Source organism: Thecamonas trahens (assembly GCF_000142905.1).
Source record: "Thecamonas trahens ATCC 50062 unplaced genomic scaffold supercont1.57, whole genome shotgun sequence".
Classification (NCBI taxonomy): domain Eukaryota; order Apusomonadida; family Apusomonadidae; genus Thecamonas; species Thecamonas trahens.
The window spans coordinates 13,588-24,436 of record NW_013657623.1 but is presented as its reverse complement, the minus strand read 5'-3'; the positions used below and the strand labels follow the sequence as shown (position 1 = coordinate 24,436).

At 64.9% G+C, this 10,849-nt stretch overlaps 5 protein-coding genes across 5 annotated transcripts; 2 read left to right on the top strand and 3 right to left on the bottom strand.

Moving 5' to 3' along the window:
* Positions 1-240: 240 nt before the first annotated feature.
* AMSG_10089 (ACC synthase) lies at positions 241-1,455 on the top strand (the record flags this gene model as incomplete). Its single annotated transcript, XM_013898220.1, has 1 exon — positions 241-1,455. The coding sequence occupies one exon, from the start codon at positions 241-243 to the stop codon at positions 1,453-1,455; it is 1,215 nt and encodes a 404-aa protein (XP_013753674.1).
* A 204-nt stretch (positions 1,456-1,659) lies between these two features.
* Positions 1,660-2,136, top strand: AMSG_10088 (MORN repeat-containing protein 5; the record flags this gene model as incomplete). Its single annotated transcript, XM_013898219.1, has 2 exons — positions 1,660-1,670; positions 1,821-2,136. 2 exons carry the CDS (start codon positions 1,660-1,662, stop codon positions 2,134-2,136), a joined length of 327 nt encoding a protein of 108 aa, XP_013753673.1.
* A 136-nt stretch (positions 2,137-2,272) lies between these two features.
* On the bottom strand, positions 2,273-5,160 carry AMSG_12319 (uncharacterized protein; the record flags this gene model as incomplete). The annotated part of the gene is made up of 2 exons (XM_013898282.1): positions 2,273-3,423; positions 4,122-5,160. The coding sequence occupies 2 exons, from the start codon at positions 5,158-5,160 to the stop codon at positions 2,273-2,275; spliced, it is 2,190 nt and encodes a 729-aa protein (XP_013753736.1).
* Positions 5,161-5,438: 278 nt separating this feature from the next.
* Positions 5,439-9,147, bottom strand: AMSG_10085 (sensor protein; the record flags this gene model as incomplete). The annotated part of the gene is made up of 3 exons (XM_013898218.1): positions 5,439-5,888; positions 5,912-7,540; positions 7,570-9,147. 3 exons carry the CDS (start codon positions 9,145-9,147, stop codon positions 5,439-5,441), a joined length of 3,657 nt encoding a protein of 1,218 aa, XP_013753672.1.
* Positions 9,148-9,754: 607 nt separating this feature from the next.
* AMSG_10084 (uncharacterized protein) lies at positions 9,755-10,776 on the bottom strand (the record flags this gene model as incomplete). The annotated part of the gene is made up of 2 exons (XM_013898217.1): positions 9,755-9,777; positions 9,810-10,776. The coding sequence occupies 2 exons, from the start codon at positions 10,774-10,776 to the stop codon at positions 9,755-9,757; spliced, it is 990 nt and encodes a 329-aa protein (XP_013753671.1).
* Between the last annotated feature and the right edge of the window lie 73 nt (positions 10,777-10,849).

Below are 10,849 nucleotides of genomic sequence, written 5' to 3'. Positions count from 1 at the left end.
GCTGATGGTGGCGGATGGTGGATGGTGGATGGCGGATGGTGGAGGGTGGCTGATGGTGGAGGGTGGCTGATGGTGGAGGGTGGTGGAGGGTGGCTGATGGTGGCGGATGGTGGAGGGTGGCGGATGGTGGAGGGTGGCTGATGGTGGAGGGTGGTGGAGGGTGGCTCGTCGTCATCGTCGTGCTTCCAACACGGACGCAGCAGCAGCAAGTCTTGTCTCACCACGCAGAAGGAGACAACCATGGTCAAGGGCAAGCTGTCGGCACGCGGGCAGGAGCTGGTGGACTCGCCTGCGCTGATGGGCTACGTGCGCGAGCATTTGGCGCGGGTGGGGACCGAGGGCTACGTCCCGGCCTGCATCGCCGAGTCGGACCTCTGCTCCGAGGAGATGGCGGCGCGACTGGCGGCCGTCCCGCCCATGCCTCCGCACAACCTGCACTACGGCTCGATGGTGGGCGAGGACGCGCTCCGCACCGCTGTCCTTGGACTCCTTGTCCACGCGGGCGTGCTCCCGGCCGACGCCTTTACCGCACATCAGGTCGCCCTCGTCGCCGGCGTCGGCACGGCGCTGGAGATGCTGATGTACGCCATCGCCGATCCGGGCGAGGGCGTCCTGGTCCCCGCCCCGACCTACGCTGGCTTCTACATGGATCTGGGCACCCGCGACGAGCTCGCCATTGTCCTTGCGCAGCGCTCGGCCGACAACGAGTGGGCACTGACGCCCGAAGCGCTCGATGCCGCCTGGGACGCCGCCGACGTGCCGATCCGCGCCCTCTTGCTGTGCAACCCGGACAACCCGCTCGGCCGGGTGTACAGCCACGACGAGCTCACCACTGCCGTTGCCTGGGCTCGCGCCAAAGGCATCCACATTGTCGTTGACGAGATCTACGCCCTCTCGGTCTTTGCCGACAACGCCTCGTTTGTCTCGGCCGCCGCCACCCTCGGCCCGGACACGCTCGGCGATGACGTCCATCTCCTCTGGGGCTTCTCCAAGGACTTTGGCGTGGGCGGCCTCCGCTGCGGCGGCGTTCTCTCGCACAACAGCAACCTGCTCGCCGCCATCGACGGTCTCGGCTACTGGGGCGCCGTCTCGCGGCACACCCAGTGGGCGCTCCACCACCTGCTGGTCGACATGCCGTGGATTGACTCGTACCTCGCCACGTCCAAGTCCCGCCTCCGCGATGCCTACCAAGTCGTCACCGATGCCCTCGACGCCTGTGGCATCCCGTACGTCCCCGCCGTGGCAGGCATGTTCTTTGTCGTCGATCTCCGCCAGTTCCTCGACGAGCCGACCTGGGAGGGCGAGGCCCGCCTCTGGCAGCGGCTCCTCGACAATCACGGTCTCAACCTGACTCCGGGCTCGGAGCTCCGCGCCGCCGAGCCCGGCTGGTTCCGCCTCTGCTTTGCCGCCTTTGACGCCTCTGTCATCGCCGAGACCATGGCCGCCATCGAGTAGCAGTTGCCGCGCCACAACCGTAGCCACGGCTGGGCATGATGGATGGAGAATACAAGTTTTGCTGTTCGGGCGAGCCGGGCCGGTCACGGGGTGGTGGCCGAGTGGCCGGTGAGCGGCAGGCGGGCGGCGGGCGGCGGGCAGCGGGCGGCACTTGTCGCCGTTGGCAGGGAGAGAGAGACAGCTGCAGCGGAGACGGGCGTGGGGATGGAGAAGCTGTATGTTGGCGCGGGGAGGGGGAGAGAGGGAAGGAGGAGGGGAGGGAGGGGTACTCATGCATGGGTGACGGTCGGTGGGCGCTGGACTGGCGGTGGTGGTGGCGGTGGGCGGCGGCGGCGGTGGCGCGGCGGGGCGGCGGGCATGGGCAGGGACGACGGCGAGATCGAGTACACCTTTGCCAACGGCAATCGGTTTGTGGGGAGCGTGGTGAACGGGGCGTTCCACGGCAAGGGCACGCTGTTCTTGGCTGGCGGCGGTGCGTTTGTCGGCGAGTGGGCCGACGGCAAGGCCCTGTCGGGCGCGTACACCTTTGACGACGGTCTCGCCTACGCAGAGACCGCCTGGGACTACTGCTCCGAGGCCGATCGCAGGTTCCACTGCGAGCGCGTGACACACATTCCTCCTGCTGGTATGACCCTCTTCGCCAACCAGCCTCTGCCGGCGGACGGCGGCGAGAACGCGTAAACGATGCCAGCGCCTGTCGGTGCGCTCGGCCAGTGGTCGACCAGTGTGGCCTTTTGGTGAGGGTACGGGTGCGACAAGTGAGTGGCAGCCAGAGTGAGGTAAGCCCTCTCTAGCATCGTCACAGCAAGTAGCCACTTTACTCGGACGGCGGCCCGCCGGCAGCCGCATCCGCCTTCTTGCCGAGCACCCCACCGAACCGGGTCTTCGGCTTCTCCTCGGCAGCCTCGGCAGCACCATCGCCACTCGCTGTGGCTGACGCCACCGGCGCAGCTGCGCTGCTCGCTGTGCTGCTCTCGCTCGCCGGCAGAGGCATGGCCGCGGCTTGCGGGCTGCGTGAGAAGGCCCACCCAAAGCGCGGCTCGGCGCGCGACGAGAGCACGACCTCACCCTCGCCCTGAACACGGACCCAGCCGATGTCACGGACGCCTGAGATGGTGCGGCGGACCATGGCCATGGCCTTGGCCTGCCACGACGGCGGCGCGTCGTCGTCGCCACCGCCTAGCGCCGCCGCAGTCTCGTCGTCGTCGGGCGTGACCTGGCGCCGCAGCGCAATGCGGTCGTCCCAAGCCACCAGCCGCGACGCACGCACCACGTACGACTCGCCCGGCGCGAGCTTCAGCGAAACGAGCCCACCCTGGCCAGCGACAGCAACCAGGCCACGGCCCGAGGCGTGGGCGAGACGGACACGTCCGGCGCGAGCAAGCCCGGTCCACGGGCCCAGCCGCACGCCCTCGGTCGACGCCAGGAACGCTCCAGGCGCCATGCAGTACCGTGCAAAGCCATCGAGCTCCAAGAGCGCAATGTCTGAGAGCGCGGCCGGCGCCACAAGCGCGTCCGCCGGTGCGTCGGGCGCGGCAGCAATGCCCGAGACCACCAGCGGCGCGCCAGCCAGCACCCGCGACACAGCTGCACCCACCCCCTGCTCCGTCGTCGTCATCCGCAGCGCAGCCGAGGCCTCGGGCGAGTGGGCCACCACCGAGCCCGGCGCTGCAAGCACATGCCCGCCAGCCGCCACCGAGACTTGAAGTAGCGAGCCAAGGCCAGCCGACCGCACCGTGAACGACGCTTCGGACGCCGCCACCGCCGCCGCCGCGTGCTCCGCAGGCCCACCCACAGGCAAGTGGTTAAAGTCCAGGTCCGCAAACGCTGTACCTGCCGGCGACGTCCGCCGCGCCCGACCGCCCTCGGCCTTGCCCGCCGCCGCCCCGGTCGCCTCGCGCGTCGCCAGCGACACTCGCCGCACCGCGCCCGCCGCACCGCACAGCACTGCTCCGGTCGCACTTGCGCCTGTCCTTGCCAGCAGTCGGTGCACAAGCATGTTGAGTTGTTACTCGGGTGGAGAGAGAGAGAGAGAGGAGTGGCGTGGAGCGTGGACGCAGCAAGTGAGGGACCACCGTGGCTGGCTCGGATCGGGTGCCCGGACTCGGGCCGGCCAGGTTGTCTCCAGCTGGGAGGTTTTCGTCCGCTACTGCGCCAAAAAAGCAACTTCGCCCTCTCACACGTGGGTAGCTAGATAGATGGGAGTACGAGACAGACGTAGACATGTGTGATGAGCACGTGATGGGGACTGAGTGACGACCACGGGTGAAAATGGAGGCCCCGACGGACCAACTCTGATTTTGGCTTGTTGCATGAGTGCTGTATTTCTCACTATATTGTTATATAAATAAATAATTGTAAAAATATGTTTGTATATATGTGTGAGTACAAATTTAAATCGTGTATAGTTTTGTGTGTGGAGTTATATAAAAGTATTATTTTCGGTGATTTGGGATCAATTATTGATGTCATTTAGCGTCATTGGTGTCAACCCTGTCCAGGGAGCCAGTCCGCGACTCGCAGTTGCTTGCACTTGCCTTTTTCCTTCGCACAAACCCACATAGCACGCTCTGACCACAGACATCCGTTGGTCAGCTACGATTTCATCTAGATTGCCCTTCATCGCATGCGCTGGCCTCGCTACGGCTCCACAGCATTCCCCCCACCCGCTTGCTGCAGAAGATGAGCCACGTCGTCGTGTCCCGCCTCAACTGCAGCTCGATAAGCGTCGCAATTGTACGCGCTGGGATCGACACTGGGATGCTGGAGCAGGAGCGCCACCACACTCGCATGTCCATAGCGCGCAGCAGAGCGGAGCGCCCGGTTGGAGCGGACACTCGGATCAACCCGCGGGTCGGCAATCAGCGCCGCGACGGCCTCGCTGCATCCCTTCCCGCTTGCCACAGTCACTGGATAGTTGTTGTGGACGCCTGGATCGGCACGGCCGTCCTGGACCAGAAGTGCCACCACTGTGCCGTGGCCCCCCAAGGCCGCTAGCCGCATAGCCATGCTACCCTTTTCTGTTGGATCAACGTCAGCGTCTGCGAGAAGCGTCGCCACAATGTGGGTGTGGCCACACATCGACGCCGCGCGCAGTGCACCCTGCTCATACGCCGACACACTTGCTGGCGGCCCTCCATCGGCTCCGCTCCGCAGCTCGGCAACAAGCTCGGCGTCGCCGCGCGCGCACGCCACAACCAGGCAAGCGTTGCGGACAGCCTGGCCGCTCGACGCCGCAAGCTGACGCCCAAGTGCGAGCACGCCGTAGGACAGCACGAGCGCTGCCATCGGCATCGTGCCAAGCAGCGTCAGTCGCTCCAGTTGCGGGCGGACGCGACACGGCCCGGCTGATGCGCCCGCCGCCGCCAGTGCGCATACAAGCGCCGCCCACGCTGGCGACTCCGGCTCGCCGTTGTCGAGGACGGCGAGAACCAGGTCAGGCACAACCGGCGGCGCGTGCAGGGCGCGGGTAGCAAGAGCGCGCCGGGCGCCAGCCCACAGCCGATGCCGCACACACGCCACAAGGCCAGCCGTGGCATGCGCGGCGGCAGCCGACAGCGGATCGCCCAAAAGGACGCGGCGCATAGCACGACATGACGCAGCAAGAGCCACGATGTCGCGGGCGTCCAGGACGCGCGTCCCGTACGCAATGACGTGCACCAGCTCGTCGGGCAGAGCCACCAGCAGCGACCCTTGCGCTGCCATGTCACGGCTGTCGGGGGTTTGGGGGGGGGGGGGGGGGGGGTTGGACAGGGCGTGGGGCAGGGTGGAGGCGTGGGGCAGGGTGGAGGCGTGGGGCAGGGTGGAGGCGTGGGGCAGGGTGGAGGCGTGGGGCAGGGTGGAGGCGTGGGGCAGGGTGGAGGCGTGGGGCAGGGTGGAGGCGTGGGGCAGGGTGGGGTGGTCCAAATCGGAGGCACACCTGTCACTCCGCCTCCCTCCCCCCCTCCCCTTCAGCTTGGGGCTATGTCGATGTCGTTCGATATTTACAGCAAAGGTGACGTGACTGGCGAGTCGGCGGGAGAGGTCGAGCCCGAGGTGGTAACGGTGGGCATGAGGCCGACCGGGGAGGCGGCGGCTGCAGTGATGGCCTGCGAGAGCTCGGCGAGGTAGCGGGTGACAAACGAGTGAGCGACGTTGGTTGTCGTCCCGTTCGCCATTTCCCAGGCGAGCAGCAGCATGCCAGCGACCCGCCGATGACCAAGGAGCACCAAGCATGTGGCCGCCGTGTCGAGCTCGGCGCGGACAACCCCGGTTATGTTGCTCAGCACGAGCTCGAGCATGTCGACAACCTCTGGAGGCAGCGCCCATGTCTCGGTCGGGCCTGGCAAGTCGTCGAGGACTCGCGGAAGAAAGGCGACAACAAAGGCGCGGATGTCGAGCGGCGAGATAGGCTTGGTGGCGACGGCATCCATGCCGGCCGCGAGCGCCAGCTGCTGTGCCCGGTGTCGGCGGTCACTGCGCAGATCGGAAGTCGGGCACCCGAGCCGTCGGCGGCTTCACGCGCGCGCCATTTGCGGCTTGCGGTGAAGCCGTCCATAACTGGCATGTGGCAGTCGAGGAGGATGACGTCCGGAAGTCCGCTGCCACCGTCAGCAGCGGCGGCCTCCAGACTATCCAGCATGTCGGCTCCGTCGACCGCAACCGAAATGGCGTCGATGCGGAGCGACTCGAGGATGGCTGTGAGGACCATGCGATTGACCTCGAGGTCCTCAACCACCATGACCGAGAGGTCTGAGAGCGCCGTCGTCTGCAGCGCTGATGAGAGCAACGAGATGTGGTAGTGAACAACGGTGTCGTACGCCGAGTCCACGAGCTCCTCGTCGCTGATGGGCTGCTGGAGGATGGCTCGGAACGGCGAGCCCTGTGAGCCGAGCGGGCCCAGGCCCGCACTCGTGTCGTCGCCCGCCAAGCCCACGACGTACGCTTGGTCGTTGGATATCGGCGTCGCCGCCAGCAACGAGCGCAGCGACCGTGCGGAAGGGTCGTTGACATCGATAAGGATGAGCGTCGCCGCCGGCGGTCGTCGCGCAAGCGCCAGGATCCCTGCTGCTGTATTGGCCGCGCAGTCGACCGCGCCGGTTCCGGCCGCCTCCAGCGCCGCCTCTAGCGAGAGCAGCATCTCGTCATCCGGGTGAATGATAAGGACGTTGATGCCGGCAAGCACTCGGGTACCGAGCTTGTCTATCGCCTCAAACAGCTGCGATGTGACGACTAGCGGCGGTGTTGAGCTTGGGCAGGCGTCGCCCAGCCGATCGGCGGCATCGTCAGCCTCCTCGGGCGACTCGCTAACCGAGACGTTAGGAAGGACCTTGGCTCGGCGTGGGAGCGTGACTTGCGGTCCAAGTGGGATAGGATCCGCTGCATCCGCCGGAGTTGGAGTGCCGAGCAGTATCGAGGCCGGCGTCTGGCTTGCTCCGCTGCTGCTTGGAGCTGCCGCCATGCCGACAAGCGTGGCAAGCGCGTTGAGAAAGGGGATAGCCTGCAGCGGCTTGGGAAACTCGTGAAAGTACATGCCCTGGGTGAGTGCGGTGTCGATGAGCGCACGCGAGTCGTCGCCGACGTCACCTGAGACTGAAAGCACCACACACATGTCACGGAGCGGGCGATGGTTGTCGCGGGCGAGAGCTGCAAGAAGTTCGGGTCCAGAGAAGAGTGGCATGTGTCCGTCGAGAAGAAGGACCTTGTACGGCGAGTCGGTCCGTGCTGCAGCCTTGATAGCCTTCAGCGCTTCAAACGGCGAGTCGAGCAGCGTCACGTCAGGGCATCGGCCCTGATCGCAGAGGAAGCCCGAGAGAACGCGCAGGTTGGCCCGGTTGTCGTCGACACACATGATCTTCTGCTTGCGAAGCAGTGTAAGGTCCGGCATGGAGACCTCGGCGAGCGTCGACTCTCCCGGCAAGACGCCGACAACCATCGAGATGTCGACGGTTGTGCCCGAGCCTTCCTGCGACTCGACCTTAATGCGGCCGGCAAAAAGGTCGACAATCTCTTTGACAATGGCGAGGCCAAGGCCGGTCCCACCGTACTGTCGCGTGATGGACGTGTCCGCCTGCATAAAGGGAACGAAGAGCCGCTCTAGAACAGTCTGCGACATGCCGGCCCCGTGTCGCTCACCTTGATTTCCAGCCGCATCGGCTCCGGCCGCACCGCCGGTGCATCGGACGCTACACCCGAGTCGTCGTCATCATGGGCGGGTGTGTAGTTGGGCAGGTTGATCGAGTCCGCGTCGACCGGTGCGCTCGAGAGGCGCAGTGTAACAGTGCCCTTGGAGGTAAACTTGACGGCGTTGGAGAGGACGTTCATGACGACCTGCCGAATGCGGCCAGCATCTGAGAACAGCCGTGCCGGCAAGTCGGGCGCGAGGTCGACGACAAAGTCGACACTCGACGAAAGCACTCCGGCCGAGATGATGACCGCAATGTCGTCGATGGCGGTCCGGAGCGAGAATGGCGCATAGTCGAGGGTGAGCGCGCCGGCGTTTGCCCGCGAAAACGTGAGCACGTCCTCCACAATGGTAAGCAGCGACGATGCCGACCGGTGGATGACTTCCAGGTAAGACCGCTGGCGCTCCGAGAGTGAGCTCGAGAGCATAAGCGAGGTCATGCCCAGGATGCCATTCATCGGCGTCCGGAGCTCGTGCGACATGTTGGCTAGGAACTGTGCCTTGGTCTTGAGCAGCTCTTCGGTCTTTTGGCGCGCCGCCGCCTCGAGATTGGCCCGGTGCCGCTCCGAGACGTCGACGATGGCGACCGAGTAGCTCACGTTGAGCACGCCAAACCCGGCGAGCGTCTTGTCGATGGTGACATCAACCATTTGGCCCGGTGCGTCGTCGACGTTGGCGGCGGTCACATTGCGAACAGTTGCCGCTCCGTCCTTGACCTCGAGTGTGAGGCCTCTCATCCCGGGCTGGTCTCTCTGGGCAGAGACGAGAGCGTCAAAGGTGGCGGTTGAGTTAGATACCATGGCGTCGAGCACAACGTCCCAGACAATGCCGAGGGCCGGCAGAAAGATCCCCAACAACTCGCCACACATCTCGCTCTCGTCGGTCCGACCAAAGTGGCGGAGCGTCATCGGATTACACGAGGTGATGACACCGGAAGCGTCGGTGGTCACGTGCGAGTTTCCGGTCGCCTGCAACACTTCGCGCAAGTGCTGCTCTGACTCGCGCAGCTGCTGCTCGCGCTCGTAATGCTCGGTGACGTCACGCGCAACGGCGTAGAGATACCTTGAATCGGCCGACGACGACCAGCGGAACGTCCGGTAGCTCCCGTCCTTGCATCGATAGCGATTAACAAACGAGACAACCTTCACGCCATGGGCAAGGCCGGACGCCGCCTCGATGGTTGGCGCCCGATCGTCCGGGTGGATAAACGAGATGTACGGGTTGGCATAGAGCTGTTCCTCGGTGTAGCCGAGGACACTGGCCCACACAGGGTTAATCCGCACAAAGTAGCCCTTTTGGTCGGCGAGGCAGAGCATGTCCAACGACTTTGTGAAAAAGTTGAGCAGCGGTGCGTCCTTCAGCGCCTCGTACGTGCACGAGCCCATCAGCAGTAGCTTCTCGGCCTCGACCGCCATCACCGAGAAGGAGACCGGGCCAAAATCGGATGCGACCACCAACCGCCCGGCCTCGCCCTGCGGCTCGGGGTGCTGAGCAAGGTACGCCGCGACTGCCTCGACCTGGACCACCATTCCGGCCTTGTCTGTCAGTGTGGTAAACTCTTGGTTGGCAAGCAGGACATCCACGCCGCCGCTGCCGTCTGCTTCCCCATTGTTGCTGCTCTCACTCGCCCCGCTCGCCAGCCCTGCGGGTGACCAAGTGTTCGGTGACACGGTAGCCGCGGACATGGGTGGCCGAGCGACCACCACCATGGGCACCACCGCACACCGGACGATCTGCTCCAAGTCCACGCGTTCCATTGATGGGTGGAGTGTGGTAGCGAAGGCTGTTGACGGAGGGGGGGGGGGGGGGAGGAGGAGGAGGACGTCCGTGCGAGTCGGCGGCTTGACAGCCTTCTCATGTCAGACGGTGTCATTGCAACGTCTGCAACACGTCCAAAAGGGACATGGGGAGAAAATTGGCTCAGCGGGTAAGTTCTGGTCATCGGTCTGCCGCGGATTTTTTTTCGTCCACTGGTTGACCGGTCACCGCCGCTTGGACGGGCGCGGCGAGGTGGAATCGCCGGGTTGCCGACAGCGCTTACGGGAAGTAGGGGGGAGCGAGGTTGAAGGAGGGGGTGGCGTGGGCGAGGGCGGGAGCAAGGACGCCGATGAGGCCGAGGATGAGGATGGGTTGGCGCTAGGGTGGCTCATCATGCCATACTCGAGATGTGTGCGCTGGAAAGACCATATACGTTCCACCTCTGCAACGAGGGCGGCGCCGCGCTCGCGGATGTACGTCTTGCCCCAGGCACCGCGGTAGAGGCGTTCAGCAATGGTGATGTTAGCCGGAAAGGCCGAGCCGTTGGAGCTCTGGACCGGCGCGTACAGCTTGGCCTTGGAGGTCGGCGCTTTCCGGCCGCAGCGACGATTGATGGCGGCCTCGAGAATGGTGAGGTTGCCGATGTGGCAGCGGAGCAAGGTCTCGGGGCCCTCGTCGGGAATGGGGTCAGCGAGAGCATCCCATGAGCCGCAGTCGTTCATCGGCCACACGTGTTCGATCTGCGGCTTGGTCTTGGTGTCGGTCTCATGCATGAGCGTGAGCGGATCCGGCTCGATGCCAGCGGCAAGGAGGAGCGTCGTCATCTGCTCCGGGTCGATGAACTTGCTCTGCAGCCCTGGGTCGTCTTGTGCGAGCATCCGGCCGCCAGGTGTCTTCAGGAACGCTTTGTACCCGCAGTGGAGGTCCCGGGTGGGTTGCATTTGGGCCTTGTGCCTGAGCTCGATGTAGAGATGGTCAATCTCGGCGACAATGTCGTCGCTCGAGCCGTTGACCATTTTGATGGTCGTCTTTTCCAAGGCCGAGCGACCTTGGCGATTGTCGACGGCGCGAAGGAAGAAGAGGTGCAAGTTGCGGCATAGTATGAGCCGGATCATCTCGCAGAGTGTAGTGGAACGGAACCGAGCTGCTGCCTCTGATGTGAAGCTGGTAAACTCAGAGTGGCGCGAGATGAGCGGCGCGAGGACGACGGGGACAATGCGACGGTATGCGTCATGCATGCCGCCGCTCGAGGCAACAGCCCGGGTATGCAGCAGAATGTAGCTGCGGAGATGGGTGACAAACTGGGGATCGGTGCCAAAGTAAGTGATGATCGATGCAAAGGTCTCGCTCGAGCGAGCGGCGTCCGAGACGGCGTGGCATCCGACGGTCGGCTCGAGCATGGTGGCGACAAGGGTGGCGACGACCAGCTCGTGGCAGAAGCGAGTAAAGAGGGTTGTCTGATCGGACAGCGTC